The 17,924-nt window shown below is 37.9% G+C and overlaps 1 protein-coding gene across 1 annotated transcript in view; it reads right to left on the bottom strand.

The window, feature by feature from the left end:
- Positions 1 to 17,924, bottom strand: part of LOC117302558 (ephrin type-B receptor 1-like) — a 162,940-nt gene that overhangs the window by 114,617 nt on the left and 30,399 nt on the right. The window contains exon 3 of the mRNA XM_033786533.1: positions 12,100 to 12,760. Coding sequence (XP_033642424.1) covers positions 12,100 to 12,760 — 661 coding nt within the window. The remainder of the gene's footprint in view (positions 1 to 12,099; positions 12,761 to 17,924) is intronic.

A 17,924-nucleotide genomic window follows, 5' to 3' on the forward strand; every position in this document is an offset into this window, starting at 1 on the left:
ACCTTTCAGCACTAGCAATGAGAACGTGTAGTTAATCATTATGTGTTGTAGCTAAAGACAAGAAAGGGACAAGTTAGCGTTACTTGATGTCCTCCACATTATGACTTGAGGTATGCATCCAGATAGGAGAGAAACTATCTGGTGGAGAAGTTAAGTAATGCTTATGAGGGCCTTGGAGGCACCTGTGATTGCAAACTGCATAAATGAGTGGTACAGTTTTAGTACCTTTGTCTGACGTGAAAACAAAAGAAACTTTCTTTCCCTCAACAAACTTATTGATCTTTTTCTGGTCATCATTTCTCTACGAACGAAAAAGCACAACATAAGTGTGGAAGCACAGTTTAAGAAGTTTAAGAAGCACCACTTTGTATGGTCTGTACATGTTTTCTAGTGAATCTGAAAATCAATGGCGATAACAACTCACTGGGTGAAAAGTACAGCACTGAAACAGCTTTAGATACTATAGATTTTGAGAAACATTTCATTTCCAAGTTATGGAACAAGATATCACTTAATTTTCCCAAAAAAAATTGAATCTGAGAAGTGTTTCTCTCAGATTGTGTATTCCAATTCCAGATTACTCTTCTCGCATGAACATAACCGCTCCAGATTCTTCGGCATTATCTCAAAAACGCAACCACCTTTTGAAATGAACTTTTCACAAGTTAGTTTTACAGATTGAAACTAACAGCAAGTCCGTAAACTATCCCTTTTAACAATCCCTTTAATGCCATAACCCAGTTAAAATCTCATTCACTCTCTATAGAAAAAAAACAACCCAAAAGCTGAAACAAATCCACTACTGAAATGATCTTGATCGAACACATGTAAGCCTACAAGTCCCTTGGTGAAAATAATACATCTTGGATTTTGTTTTCCTCTAAAAAAAAATGTAAAAGTGAGTTTGTCAACTGCTTAAAATTGCCAGCGACATTTCCACGAAATGTTGCTCCTTGAAAATGTTGTGCAAATAACAGCTGTTGGCCATCAATTTCAGATCAAATTGAAGTATGTATTCAATTATAGAACTTACAAGTCCACATTATAAAACTAAAGGTAAGGCGCAGAGTTAGATTTCCACATTTTTATGTGAAACGATTTTAAGATTAATCCTGTACTCTTTTGTTCTACAATAAAATAATATGTATCATAAAGAGAAATACAACCTGATGTAAAATGGTAAGATTTTCTTCCTCAAATCAACAACTTTTTCCATTAAGATGCCTGAAGACAAAAAAAACATTTAGGAGAAAATATTGTGCCTTGTCTTGCAGTATTGTAGACTTTGTTTTATACTAAGAAATTTGCATGGCGTACATTTATGGGGTAGACTAAAACAAATATTTGCCTAAAATTAACATTGGTTCCCCTTTAACTGGTCTGGTACCCAAAGGGCAAATAAATTCCATTGTGGCTACCATTTGACTTGCAGAAATCATTCAATAATCAACTAATCAATCTACTTTTTGACTGCCAGAGGCCAAATGTCCATTTTTAGACTTGGGTAACTGCTGTTGTGAAACGAACTAGAAGTAATTCCTACCCAAGTCAACAACAGAAATTTACTTAAAATGGCTAGAGTCTGTTTTAAAAAAAAAGTGTTGGATCTAATGAAGTTTGGGGCCCCTAGGTATTAATGTGATGGAATGCTCACAATGCAACCATAGCACACTGTTGCAGGCTGCATCCTCCCATAGCTAAATGCTGTTGGCATGGATGCAAGAGAGGGGGTATGTTTATCAAGACAGGCAGCAGAGTGAGTGCGCAGATACGTAAGTCAAGCCTGCGGGACCAAATGTACTCAAAGTTACAGTTTTAGCTGAGACGGGCTGTTTTTCTTTTGACTCATCTGTGCACGGATGTTTCAACAAAGCAATCTTTTAAACAGGCATATTTTGAATATGGTTGTGGCTTTTGGCTGCAATTTAAGACAGAAATTGAAGAATATTGTAAATAGTGTTTTTCCTACAACAAAAACATGATCACAATTTCCTCTGAACATTCCTGCACTTAAAACCTATTAACTGTCTCTATACAGACAGGGATGTGGTCACTTTCTACTGAAACTGATTAAAGTTCAAATGCCTTCTTTTGTGGTTTCATGCGTTAACTATAAGATTTACCACAGCACATAACCTCCAGTAGACCATAGCAAACCAAATCAGACATCAACTACAGCCACCAAAGAAAGCGATGACACATGGATGGATGGATTCTGGTTATCACACCTCATTATATTCCATTAGTGGAAATCCTATCCATTAAAAGGAGGGGTTAGGAGGGGCATATGGCTAGCGTCTCACTACCACTGTAGGTGGTGAAATAAAGGATCCTGTTGGTTGTGAAAATGCAAGTCTTTTCACAGCTAAATGGTTGTATGATGGATGTAGGCCTAAATGAAGCCTAAATCTGAAGCCATCTTAGTTTTGATAATCACAAAGCTATGGGATTCAAACTGAGGCTTAAGTCTGCAATAGTCTGGCACCTCTGAAACATATATGATTTTATGTCATTTCCGGAGTAGCAGTCGGGTGCAATACTTATTGATGGTTGAAATTACCTGAGGATTTGAAACAGTGTCATTTTTTCATTAGAATGTCTTGTTTCAAAGCCCTCTTTATTTTTATTTTTTTTTATTTATTTTTTACTTTGATGGGGTAGGGGGTGGTAAATGTACAGCTCTGCTATGCGCAATATCAAACACTTTACCTTTTAAAAACACTAGACATTTACCAAAGGTTTAAAGACTACCACAAAGTAACCATAAATTGACAATGTGCTACCTCCACGAACCTCAACTAAGAAATCCCATGCGGAATCAACCATCTCAGCTACCTGACACAAATTTATGTCCACTGAGAATGTTTCCTCTCACATAACCATCCAATAATTACATCAATCTATTGGAATTAGCCGATCACCTGGTCATAATTGGTTTGCCAATAATCCCAAATTTGATATATCTACTATGCCTCAATCAGAAATATTTCTCCCCTACACAACAAGGGGATTCCGGTAAACTTGTGCAAACACAAGAAAGGTTTAGCATTCTTCAAGAGTTTTATTCTTCCCTGAAGACCCTGATATGATTTTCGGAGGTCAGAGTCTATGCATATCTGCCTTCTGGCTTGATGGATAACTCAAGACTGGTTATTTGTTTAGGTGTAGATATGAGCCATGAAGTTCAATTTTCTAAGATGCTACAATGATATGTATTTCTTGATAAAGCTCCGGGCTGCTTGTGGGAGAACTTTTAACCATTAGGAGTCCATGGAGTCCATGGAGCCTGGCATTACCAACTACAATTACTCCTTACATCTGGTGAAATGCACATGTCCAAAAAGTCAATAGTATGACGACATGGTTTGCTTTTGATTCCAATTCTAATAGCAAGTTTTAGTATGGTATACAATGAGCAGTGAGAAATAAAATGAGCAGTACATTTTGGGGCAAACTACTGGCTGTGGGCTGCCACAAGTTCAAAATAAACAAACTACTTTAATATATGAAAGATACAATGCAAAAAAGAAAGAAAATACCAAAAACTTTGTTTAAGTATGTCAACAAACAGTATGAGACGTGTACATGTGCACCTCAATTTTAAATGCAAAGTATTTGTGATTTATGCATTGAGCAAAATGTGTGAAACCTTAGTAGACTGTGGCTGCCAGATAACTTTGACATTGATGCAAATTTTAAAAACATAACTCAACACTGTAATAAACGACATTGGGGGAAAATATCACTTTTACACAATCAAATAAAAACTGTGTTTGAAAAAAAAAGGGGGCAAGTTTGGACATGAATGCTCACAACTTTCATTACTTTTTGCGATATGGAATGCTTATCTTCCACACTATTATTTTAGCTGCAGTGACAGTGCTTCATAAGTTTCTTTGTTAGAGTTTTTTAATCAGTGACAGGGCTCAAGAAATATCACAGGGGATTCTCTCGGGACAAAAAGTATCCCTCTAAGGGCCAAAATATGCCAGGAATCCTCTTGATGGACCCCCCAAAAATAGCCAATCCATCTAGGTGCCACTGAGGATTAATCATATTATTATACTTTGAAAGGGTGGGATAAAGTGTGGCGGTGAGGAATTGGTTTTTGTGGTGAGTAGGGGTGAGATATGAGCAGTTGGTATGGTCTGGCGACTTTAAATGGCTGGACAAGGTCAATATTTGCCAATTTAATGGCTCCTACATCTTGTAATTGACCAAGTGGGATTTGGCTCACATAAGGGTAAGGTTTATAGAGTTATGAGGGGAAACTCAGAAAAGTAAATTTTAATAGCTTCAGGGGCGCTCCAAATGAAAGATATTTTGCTTTGCTCTGTATGATATACATTTGTAGCAGTGACCAGCACCACTCACATGAATGGTAAACAAACACTTTTTGCAGTCAATTTAAAGCCTACTTATGTTATACGTCTGGTTGTTTCTATTATTACTTTTGTGTGGAAAAGAATCTTCATCCAGTAGTTTATATTATAATGACTTTGGTGTTTATTAAATCTTAATCCTGATCTTGCTTCGGACATACTTTACATGAGTCTTTTCAACAGTGCATACAATATCTACAGATTGATTCAGAGCTGCAGATCTAAATCATACATTCTTGACAAAGGGTTTAGGAAATGTCAAGCTGGTATTATCAGAGTAAAATAATTGTGGAGCCACCAGCCCACACCGCATGCATAGATCAGTAACAAACATCTTCTTGAACTGGCATGATGGCTACATGTAGCTTACTTTACTTAGTTCTTCAAAGAATGCTAAGTTGTTATCACCCAAATTGTTTTGTGTACGCATTGTGAAGGCGCATTTTGTTTATGTCTAGCAAAAGCTTTATTAACGATAACCCTATCTCTCTGTTTGTTATCTACCACAGGCACTGTGATCAACAGCAAAGTACCTCTTAACAATAACTGTGTCTGTTTTTTATCTCTGCAAAATAATCCTTCTCAAATCCTGCCTGCTGATGGATTACTGAACCATGGTTAAACTATAACCAACTAAACAAACACTGCATGCTTTTATGGTTATTAATTGAGCTTATCAAAGATACTGTGTGTGGGGTAAAATTGCTATCACAAGAACGTATTTATGAGTACTTGAGTTGGACAAGATTTCAAGCTGAAGTGCTCGCAAGTTTGGAAAGCCAACAACCATCCATAAAAAATACATGTCTTTTATGAAACCTGAGGAGCTGCTGTGATTTATTAAGAATATAGGCCTACTTAAATTCAGAAGTGAATTTGTTGTAGCTGTTCTCGTCAAACAACACTTACTTAATCTTAACTTCTCATCAACCAACTAAACCTTGTTTATCTTGGGAAAATGTAAGGAATAGAAATATATGGAGTCCTGCTAAAACAGCAACATAAAACAACTAGTTGTATCACTATTAAAATAACATAAACATGTTGAAAATTATCTTCTTTTCTTGACATTGTTATCATTTGAATTCAAGTTTTCCACCCAATACGACAAATACCAAGTATTTTAGAAATTCTTACAGCCCCTACACTGTGCAACTCAAAACCAGACGACGAAAAAATCAAGCACTATCAACCAAGACCAAAGAAACCGAAGGCATGGTCAGAGAAAGAGTTCAGTGTCATAATAATTACAGATCAGGCCATAAATCCGTCAGTGCAAATGCCTGTACAATCCAGCTGATTGGAAAGGGTCTAATACACCTCAATGGCCCAAATCATCTAGTTATGGTAGTGGGGCATAAATCAGCTCGCCGAATTAGAACAACTGTCTCCCAGAACAAGAACACCGGGCCTAGAGTTGTACTAGTCCATCATACCACAATATTCATGGTTGCGCATAGGGCTTGAAGCACTAGGATAGGTAAACCTTAGGTCGAACATAACCCTATAAATGATGGATTGTAAAAAATAAAATACTGGACTTTCAGCGATCAACATTTGTGATTGATTTTTCACTTAGAAAGATCCAGTATTTTGTTCAATTGTTAAGTTAATTTTGGTGTTTAATATTTTATTTTATTTTTATGTGTAGGGCTACAACAGCCAGGGTCATTTTAATAATGACAACTATATGGTTCAAACTTTAGAAGTTAATTTGAAGGCATTTCCTTCCTCAACTTACCCCTAGAGTTATAAATTTCAATGGGCTTTCTTGGGAACAGATAATCTCAGCACTATAAACGCATATTGAAAAGAAGGATTTCTTCACACCTGAAGAAAACAGAAGCACCTTTTAACACCAGCAAACATTAAGTCTGAATCCAGATAAGAGTTTGAAATGTCTCATCTCTATTTCTACCTCCATGGTTTATAGGAAATGTAAACTGCGGGATCTAAATTGTTTTGGAAATATCAACTGTTGAAACTTGTAAACACTCCTGTAGACGGACTGTCCCACTTGGAGCAAGTCTATGGTTGATTGGGCTTGAGTTGGTGCCAGCATGGAGCTATAATGCTGCGTTATTGGACAGGATTGACAGAGACATCCCAGATATATACGCAGCAATTAATGAGCATTTTTGCAACTGACAACGTTGACTTTCTAAATCATTTGCAAGATAGAGCCTTTGTGTATTGTACAAAAGACAATATTGCACAATCCCCACTGAAAAAAAAAGAAATGGCCAAGTGAAGACAAGTTTTTGAAGAGGTGGTACAGTTAGGTGTAACCTGTTTTTGCGAAACGACAACCTGCTGTATTACTCTGTCTTCTATTTGTGTAAAACCACAGAGGTAAAACCAACAGCCATTTCATTTATGGTTTTAATGAGATTTGATAAAAATGTCTTAATCAAAACTGTTTAATGTATGTATGAAATGAAATTGGTTGTTTTAAGTAGATTGGTTATGTTTCATTAAACTGGTATTATTTTAATGTCTGAACTAAACACTATTTTGTGGGTGACAACTGTTTATTGCTTTAGAAGAGACTGTCTGAATTTCAAGTTATGATGTCTGAAAGCAGACTATGTCCATTGGTAGGATACTATTCGCATAGAGTTATATATATAAGAACTAGAGGGCGCACTGGTGATGCTTCTTGCACAAACACGACAGGACCCAAGGAGACACGCGCGCGCCATTCTGTACGTGCATTGAGTATGAAATACACGCTTGAGTTTGTGTTTATTGAACGCTACGCGATGCTGTTTTTTCAACTGGCCGCACATACACACATTCAGCAATGTCTGTTTTATCAACTTAGAAAATGGCCGCCTACGTGCATGCCGGGTCGCATATAGGCCAATGTGCCCTCTAGTTCTTATATATAACTCCATGACTATTCCCTTTTCCAAATTACACACTTTTCCATGTCTACATTATACCATGGAGCAACCATGATTATACACACTTGACTTACTTTACAAGTTACCTATTTCATGCAAAAAAGCTGGTCTATTGTGCTGACATTATTAGCATGTTAGTCAAACATGTATTGACATTTTGTTGAAAACTTCCACAAAATCAATAAGAAGTATTTCATGGGAGATACAGTTACATAACAGGTCCACCAGGAATGCTCAAGCATTTAAAACCTCATCAATTCTAATCAAATAACTGTATTATTTGTTTATTGCGTTGAATTGGATATTTAGTTGTTAGAAGCTGGACAGAGTTCCAAATGGATACCAGAATGTTTTGTTTCATTGCAATGGAACCACATGATCGAGGCTTTCTTTGGTATTTTTTCTTTGTTGTTTTTGTTTCTCTGAAAATTAAACCTGTCACCAAGACGTTTGATCTCCAGTAAAAAAAGTGCATTCATTTGAAATTTGAACAGGTATCTTGTTTAACACTACCACAACACTAAACTCCGCTACGGGCGAAATGGGTGTCTAACTTTCCTCTCCGTCAAAGGCATTGTTTCAGTTGCTTGTCACTTTTTCCCAACCTGAAGCCGATACATTAGGGCTAAGGTAGGATCAATGTACACTCTTGTAGAACGACAAAGGGGTTTCAGGAACTGGAACAAGATCTAAGTCAACAAAGCTGCCTATATACGAGGCACATCAAACAAGACTGAAGGATCAATACTGGAGTGGTATGGTTGTAGCGTACACCAGTAGGGAAAAACAAGTGGAGCCGGGACATATTGGATGTGTGACCAAGACAATAGAGACATCCCTCCGACTCCATGCTATATTGATTGGGGCCGGTACACCATGAGCTCATCACCCGGCCTTCAGCTGCTCCTGTGGTATCCTACACCACATGAGGCTCACACCTAACCCCAGCCTTGCCGAGGACAATCCTTTGTCCCTCCCTACCGCCATTTGTCTGCATGCACTCCAGTTGTCATCAACAGTACCAACGCGGCTTAGTCATTCCTCCCTCCCGCCAACGTAGTTCAGGATGCTACGGGCGGTTACAACCGTCTTTTGGGGATCAGACTGATAATCCTACAGTGTTACAGTTGGGATTTCATTTCCTTATCAGGTGTTTTGGCTAAAAATTGATACTTACTTTTGAGAGGTCTTGATTCAATCAAGCATTCTGCACTCCCAGGCGGCTGGGGTTAGTTAATGAATTGTGAAACGAATGGCAACAAATCCTGGACTAATTCATTAAGCGATGGGCCCATACAGAAGGCATCAGTGTAGGTTCACTAAACTTGGCTTTTGGGTTGGTTTGGTATAAGACTCTGCGCTTTTTAATTTTAAATTTAACGGAATACGATTTGAGTCAATGCCACCATGGGCGTACAAGGTCAAACCTCAGAACGTCCTCTGTAGACAAAGGATCCTACAACCTGCGAAATGTGGCCAACCATCCACACTCCCCATAAAAGACATATTACACAACCTTGTGGTCTCCTACCATTGATTGAAGGTTCCATTGCAGATGGATACAAACACACAGGACAAAATTTTCAGACTTGGGACCTTGGGGGAGCACAAGACTTAACAATCGTTAACTTAATTGTAGCTAGCTCTTTTTTTAGCAGACCATTTCATTAAAAAATACCTCTTTTTAAAGGAGTTTATTTTTAAGCTAAAAATAACTAACCAATACTCTTTTGCTACTTGAAGAAATTGTTTCCAATAACGGAACATCTTTTATAGCTATAATTTCTCACACACCTTAATGTTTGCGTAAGAATCCCTCGCTCTAAATTGATTTTCTTTCCTCCTCCTTCTCTTGGACGGCATTAAGAAAAAGCAATATTAAATTTGGGATAGTAACTGTGGACCTACTCTAATTACTTTTAGGATTCTGGGTCGGAAAACGATTCCTCAATATGTAACAAATGCCAAAATTATTGGACTGAATCATTAGAGAAGGAATATTTGGTGGACAAAAGATGACAAACACTGAACGACCTGATTTTCAATCTAGCGCATCAGTCACTGAACTTAAAGAATGTTGCGGTGACATGGTTTCCAGTGAATACGTTGACGGCGCGGTGAACAAAGAACGTTGGGTGAGAATCAAGCTATCAAGCGGGCAATGACTTTTAGTTCAAGATGGATGTGCTGTTTTATCAAAGGCCAAAGCCATTACGCTGCCAGTCAGAACATCTTTGCTAAGCACTAAAATTAAGTTAGCTAAGAACTGGAGGAAGCCAGCGAATTTGGCTGAAGACCAAGGAAAACATGGCATAGAATTATTCCACAGTAAGCATTCTTTTATGAGGCTGGCCCTGTTCTCATGAGCTCGGGGGGAAAATGTTGCCTTTGGAAGTCAAGGGTTTAATGGGACGCTTATGGGGGTTACGCTCGCTCATAAACCCCAGTGAACCTAAGGGGGCGCTAAGAAAAACATCCCAGAACATGACGCGGCCACCAGAGAAGCTCCAACAATAAACATAACCCTGAATTTGAACAGGAGCAACGCTGGAACTGTTTCCAAGATGAAATAATGAGACGGCTGAGGTTTAACCACAGCCAGGGCCTTCATGGAGGAATCCATCTTGATAAATGGTGATGGTGCGTGAGACTATGGTAGTGTCTATAACCTGCTTTGGGGTCACTGTGATGAATTAGCTCCATGACTGACCCAGAAATTAATTTTTGGGGTAAAGGCAGCTCAGACAAAGACTACTTTTACCAATGTATCATTTGGGATGAAAGTGTCCATTTATTACTATAAACTTGGTTAACCTTCAGAAGCTGATGTGTTCTTTTGAAAGGTCTATTTATAAATAAAAACATGCAAAAGGAAAATAAATTTTGACAGTTCCGGAAAAGATTTGAATGGTTTCATTAGTTGATTATGTTGCTGCTTTTTTGTGTGAACATGAAATAAAATGTGTAAATTTGTGTTACGATTGTTTAGTATGGATGATTATTGAGCCACCACTTTGGACACTTAAAAAGCTTCATTTATGTAACATTTGTATATTTAAATCTTGTTTTCAGATTATTATACATGTTTTAATTCTATTAGTAAGGTTTTAACAGTTTCTACTGTTTATTGCTAATAAGTAAATCACATCCAATTTGGCCTTTGATGACAATGAAAATGAATATGATATGAATTTAATATTTCTTTGTTTGCCTCATCAGAGGGTACCTGATTCTTTGTATTGGAAATGCATCCTTGTACACTTCAACATGTAGAAAGCATACACAATATCTGACCGTAATTTAATCAAAATAACTAAACACTTCACTGGGTAAAATTTACAAGACTCACAACCAATAATACACTGACCACTACATAATCACTCACTAGTATTTTTAGTTGTTTCATTTCTGACTACACGTTAGCCTTGTTTCAGACATAACAAATAATTCGTGCATGATTCACGACCTAGATGATGTGTTTACCAATGACCAAAGTTTCCAATGAAATAAACCTCTGATCAGAACTTTCCGTCCGACGTGGTGGAATTTCAGATAATTTAATCACTAAGTATTTTTGGAGTACTGGGTGCTTAACAATTGTATCTCAAGTTCTTTACACCATCAACTCTGTGTACACATCATACTTTTGACTTTGTATTGATATTCATATTGCTGATGTTGTTTTGTTTTTTGCGACACACAATGAACATTTTTTGGGAGTTGCGCTGTATAAGAGTTGATTATCAATATTATTTAGAAAATGTTCAAGAATATTTTGAATAGTGTTTGGTATTAGCAAAAAGTTGCACCACCACAAATGAAAGGTCTACATGTGAATATTGCCAGCTAGATCAGCCAGTTTTGGCAAAATAGTATGAAATATATTTAAAAGCATTGTCTCTACAGTTAAAGAAAATGTGTTTTTTCATATAGGCCTATTCGATTTAGGTAGCAATGTTTATTTTTGTCAAAATAAATCAATTTTGCAACTCCTTTGTAGGCTGTCTGTGTGAATGTTGCTATGTTTGTGTAGTCTACCAGACTTGTTTACGTAAATTTTGTTTCTTTGTTCACATCATTTTTATAACATAGCTGTTCGATTTTCTATTCAAATACAACAACAACAATTTCTCACAAACCAATATCGAACAATACAATCATCACATCACATGCATTGAACGATTACACAAAATCCATAACAAAAGAAATCTATACATTTTGTAGCAGATTATGTCTGGTAGACAATATTCACACATAATGGATGTACCACAAATCTAGCCAAGTTGGCCCATCAAGTTTGAACAAAAAAATATATGGCTGGTCCCAAATTTAAAGTTTTGGGATGCATTTTTTAGGAAATCTGATAGTTCTTTTTGTGTTTGCTCTCTCTCTCTCTTCGCCTTCCTTTTGTTTTGATTCAGGGAAATGCATAAATGTTTCTAGACACACATATGAGAGCTGGCAACATGGTGTGGTACAACTGTAGTTTGTCATGGGGGGGGGGGGTCAACGAGATAGCTTCTTAGCAGAGATTTGGGTTTTGAATGTCTTTAAAAAGGAGGAGTTTTAAAATGAAAACTTCTGACTGAAGGCACTGATTGAGAAGAAAGATTCATTTGGTAACTAACAAGAGCTGGATTAGTTTACATTTTACTGGTTTTTCCAATAAGTTAAAGAGGCAAACTCTTGTTTTATTTTTAGGAGAGCACTGTTCATATACGGACAGGATTCTAACAAATTTCCACTATATATTTCAATTCTTTTCTTAAGGTTATTTATACTTCCTCTCTAAGATAGGACATGCGACTTACCTCTACAACTCTGTCCTTCAGCTTCGAATCCTGGTGAGCAACCGCATGACCCTTGGAAGGCAGTCCACACTCCAAACTTCTGACAGCGAGCCACAATCGGCAGTGTGCCAATTTGTTCAGCATGGCCGACGCAGATCCCCTCCACAGCCACCAGCGAAACTACGTCCGCTCCGGTCACCGTTTCTGGAAAGACGGCGAAATTGTCCGTCTTTGTGGAGCATACCTCGTAGAAGACACGGACTCGCTTGATGGCCATGCAGGCTCCTGTGTCGCGGAAGGCGAGGTAGAATCCATTTGCGGACGTTGCAAACTCTTCTGTTGCTGTGTTGATCTGAGGAGTATCATCCGAGTCAGTATCAGAGAACCGTGTCTCGGCCGCAATACGCTTGATCCGTGTATACGGAGGAGCGGCCCAAGCAGGTAGATTATTTGGATCACTACTTGACGCCTCTACTTGGAATAGTTCAAATGTTTCTTTACATTGATGGGCGTCGTCAATCCCAGTACAGGAGTTCATTGTGAAGTCAATCTCTACATGGATGCGGTTGCCTAGACGGCGGGGTATGTATGGCATCCGCAGCCAAAACCCATCGCTCGCGTCTGGATTGCGCACTTGACATACTATATACAGGCGTTCATAGCTGGATCCAACTTCTGCCCACTGAAAAGAGAAACATTCAAAAGAAGGACAAAAAGTTAGTAAAATTGCAAACTATCCAATTCAATATTTATTCACTCCTTTTTGTCCAGTAAGAAGTTCAATCCAACTGATGCAGGAAAGTACTTAGTGGGCAGTGCTAATCACACAATAGTATAAACAGCTGGGTATAAAGGTAAAAACTAAAAGTTCTTGAAAACCAATTGACAATTGACAATTGACAAGCACAATAATGAAACAGTACATACACATTTACACATTAGCTTCATATTCATTGCAGACCATTGTCTAGTATTTTGGCAATCATTATGTAACTCAAACTTGTTATCAAAACCAAATGATCCTGATCAGTGATGTGGTTGAAGTGTACACCAAGTATAGAGTATAGTACACATTACATGTGCACATATCTACCTTAATATGTTAGCCCGCATCTGTTTTTTTTTCATCAAGCGAGGATCAAATATAAATATTAAACCATTTATATATTGATAGAGAGCACTCCATCACTACTTCAATATCACCAGTTCATATTAATTAAATCACCTTCTCATTTCAATGGGAAAGCAACTGTTCTTTGCCACTCAGCAGAAATCAAATTATAAAAACAGATTTTACAGTTCAATATTTGGCGATATTGGGATCATGAATAATGGGACGTTGGAGTGATATTAAGGGGTAGGTATGCAGCTCATGTTCGGACTAACTAAACATCGGCAATTAATCGCCGAGCGGGCCTGAGTGGATCCAGCGTCCTCAATCATTGCTCCTCCTTCATTTCAATCCCAAGGAGAGGTGGAGACGAGACGGGGTTGAGGATCACCGCCAAGAGAAGAAGACAGTACACTTGGGAAAACATTGCGCGCTAAACGGCCGACTGACTCATCGTAATAATGTGCAGGTGCGGCTATGGTCACACGATAGCGAGACGTTCCCTCTGACACTTGGCCCTAAGTAACTACTACAGCCTATCAAATTAAGTGCCACTATCAAATGCATAAAATTTAGAAGATTCGTTGTCATATTTCGGAGCTATCACCTGGCACAGCGATCAAAACCGTATTCTGCTTTTCTTCCCCCTTTTTGTTTTCTTCCCATGATAAAAACCAAGAATTGGTAACAATGTAACGACATTTACAATTGAACGGCTTCTGACTGGCACCCCTAACAAGGATACCGCCAATATAGGGATAGATAGCTCAGTTGGTATAAACTGCTGGCACATTAACCCGGAGGTAACAGGTTGAAATTCTGCTCTCGTACATGTTTTTGCTCAACCCAAACCAATTGAATATGGGTAAATACTCCAATAGTTCACTTACTGGTGTACACGACCACTGGGTTTTTTTGCGAGACTAATTTCACTCTCTTCATACAGTTTCCAAAAACCAATTTTCATCAATTAAAGTTATTCTGTCAGTGAAAACAACATCAACAAACAGAATAAGCAAGAGTCTTGATTCTGGTATTCATTAGTTTTTTCAAACTCAATGCCAGTCCTTTATTTTGTCGTTTAAGTTTGTGGAATTACTTGTGTCAGTGGGAGGTACAACACTTTTACATAATTGAGATACAGAATGTTTGCATGGACGCGATGTAATCATGCTTGGAAGTTTTCATCCTCACATACTCTCTTTTTTTTTTTTTGAGAAACTGATTTACTGAATAACCATTTATGGGTGAAAGCCATTTTGATTATTCAATATTGCAAAAGCTTTTAAACAAAGATTTCAACCTTTGTTTGCATGCATCTTACATTTTGAATCAATAAAACTGGCCAGTGTCATTTGGGTCTGACATGCTGAACATTCATTAAAAAAAACGAGAGAATTATTTTTTGTATCCTTCAAACGTTCACCTCATATTCAATATTTGTAAAACATATTACTATCAAAAGCTATGTGCCTTTCAATCAGTAATGATGAAATACTACATTTACACTTGAAGCAAAGACAAACAACTTTTGGCGCAATGAAAATTCAATCAAATTTCTTTACCTGTTTTAAGATTTTATTTTTTCCCAATTTGTTTGGTTGAATGACCGCGGCACTCCGGGCTTCATTTTGTGATGTCTAATTTTGCTGACAAGTGAAACGCCATTTGAAGCAATATATGCATTAGCCACGCAAGGTGGGAAGATTCTTGACACAATATTTAGAGTCTATACAACTCAGAGGATACGTTCCCTCAAATTTATTGCATTACTGCCACAGCGCTTCAAAGGCAAACAGTTGGGAATAAGGCACATTTTTTTGTAGATCCAGGTACAAAGTGTCAAGCAATTCATTGCTTTAAACTTTTAGAATTTATAAATCTCCACAATCTGTTCAGTTGCACAACAAGGAACAAAACGGGTCCATCAAACTTGTTTCACTTCAAAATATGCATAACAGAAAACTGTTGCATGATACATTCATTCTTCCCATCTCTAGTATTAACTTGCCCTTAACATTGACTGACAGGACAAAGGAAAGGAACTCCTAGATTTGACAGGGAGCGTCTTTGACTTGAAGAAGATTAGTCTTAAACATATTGCCTGGGATAACAGAGCAAACCAGAGCTGCAATTCTTAGCAGGTTTAATTAGTAACTAAAGTCTGATGAGCAGGGTCCAACAGAGCCAGCAGCTGCCCATTTAAATATATGCAAACGTACCTCTGCGGGGCATGCAACTTTCACCCCCAAGTTTCCGCTAATGGAAAACCGCTCCCGATAATGGGGAAATATTAGGAGGAAAATTTGATACAGGCAGAAATACCGCTGCAAAAATATTGGCTTATGGTGTACAGTCACCCATCCGGCATAGTTATCTACATGCCATCTAGCCCGCTGGAACGAGACACCATTTCTAATATTGTCGCCAGCACAAGTTTCTGGTATTACCGCGTTGCATTGCCCGAGGCGGGGCAAAAATGCACTCTTAAACCGATCAATGTTAACATAAGCCCAAAAGGGCCGCAGGGGCTATATTTTCCCGTAGATAACCGTGGTAACTTGAGGTGATGGTGGGAAATTTTGTTTTAAATCAGAGTCGATATCAGACACCACTGTAATTCAGAAGAGGCTTGAGAATGTAGATTTTAGGAAGGATTACTCAGTTTATGGAAATCCATGATGGATGTTATCAATACTATTTTGTGCCAAAAGAAATTCCAAACTTGCAAAAAGTTGGTTGAATCAAAACCAACTTTCTGTGGCCTAAGCCCTCAGATTTAAGCATTCCCTTGAGAAATTATGTCAAAGTAGAGTCAACAAATAGTTTAACACAATTTTATCAAAAAGGGTTCACACTGGGATTACACTGAATTTATAGATCAACTTCATGAGGATCCTATGGATACAATGACTGTACAAAAGCATCAGCATATCAGAATCTGCTGCTGAGCCACAAAAATGTGATTTTGTATTTCGTTTCAGACAACAAAATCTTAAACTTAAAAACCTTAAAAACTTAACAACCCCAAATGTCACATCAAATGAACACCATTCTGCACCCACACTTCCTCTTACATCATCAAAACAAACATGCTTGTTGAAATGCAGGAATTATTTGTTTAAATTGTAACCAGAGGGACTTGTTTACACTATGGTGACTGGGGTCAGGTCTAATACAGTTACGAACCTTGATCTGGTCCTTAAAAGTTTAATGGGTTTCACAGTGCTATATTCTACTGGGAAGAAGAATAACAGTTTTCTTAACTACCTGGACATTATCTTGGAAGTTGATTTGTGCAGAGGCCAATGTGGCCATTGTTGTAATCTCCACAACAACTCATGACTTGAACTAGAAGCCTCTTCAATTTCATTGAAAAGAAGTTTCATTTTGCAAAATAAAAAAGGTCTTGTAAAAGTTGAACCAAGAATGTTGAACTTAAAAACTTCTAAAATTAGGAAAACAGGGGGGGGGGTGGACATTCTATAACATGGCGGTTTTTACACACTTGAACCTCTGCAGCTTCCCAAGCACAAATCGTCACCCAGCACCACTTTGTTAATCTTTACAGACCCCTCAACACACAAATATATCCTCCAGAGACCAACAGATTAAGAAGATGTTTTTATCCCAGCCACTGCCACACAATCCCGGCCGATGATCAGGGCTTAAGCTGGGGCACTCCCCAGCATGCATGAACATGAATTTCCACTCCTTCTGAAGAAAAAAAACACGCCAATGATTTTCTTAAGCGCCCACCGGGAACAGGAGTAGTTTTGATGGGAATATAGTGACCCTTAAGCACCCTTTGAACAAGCTGGGTCCCCCTGGTGTGAGAGTTTTTTACAGTGCAGTGTTTGCCAAACTGGTGAAAGCCTTTTGTGCAGTGGAAGACTGGAATTCTGAGCAAGTGACATTTATGACCCTCTATTGTTGACTAACTCATAACAGGTTATTCTCCCTTTCTGTAACAGCTAATTGCCAAGGGTTTTATCAAGTAACTCTTAAAGATGTGGTACAGTGGTGGTTACTCATAAAATGTCCTACTAGTAGGCCTACATGATGGTTGGGTTGTGGTCCAAGTTTTGAATTTATCCCCACGAAATAATCTCCACCCTTACTTTGCTTAAATAAATTTCTGTTCCGCAATTCATCCACAAAAACACACTCAATTCACTCTTCTCTTTTTACTCACTGTGCAATTTTAAGTTTTCTTTTTGCATCTCAGGGTTCTCAAGTTATTACATGTATGTCCACACCACTGTCAAACCTTTATCAACAGAATACATACACCTGTACATGTTCACCATTGTTTGATGACCGCAAAACATACTATTGGAAATCCTATGTCAATTTTAAATCTCAAAACATACAAATAGCAATGTTTTTCCATAGTTTTACCAACTATCTTGACGCTTTGCACACTTCATGAGGCTAGTCATTGAAAATACATAACTTATTTGCTCACAGTTTCTCCAAACTGGCCAGGATATGTCAGATTTTGCCTAAAATGAGGGAAAACTACATAATATGGTCAATGCATGCCAAAGTATTGATACGCAGTGAATTAAGTTAGACGGTGTGGATTGCAGGCAAAGAGGGTCTATATTTCTGTAACATTATCGCCCCGGCAAAGAGCATAATAAATCCTTGCGAAAGGGGAAGAGGTAACTCCCTAAACAATTTGAAAATCACAACCTCGAGATTAAGTGCACATTCTATTATATAAGGCTCT

The sequence above is a fragment of the Asterias rubens genome, chromosome 18, assembly GCF_902459465.1.
Source record: "Asterias rubens chromosome 18, eAstRub1.3, whole genome shotgun sequence".
Lineage (NCBI taxonomy): Eukaryota > Metazoa > Echinodermata > Asteroidea > Forcipulatida > Asteriidae > Asterias > Asterias rubens.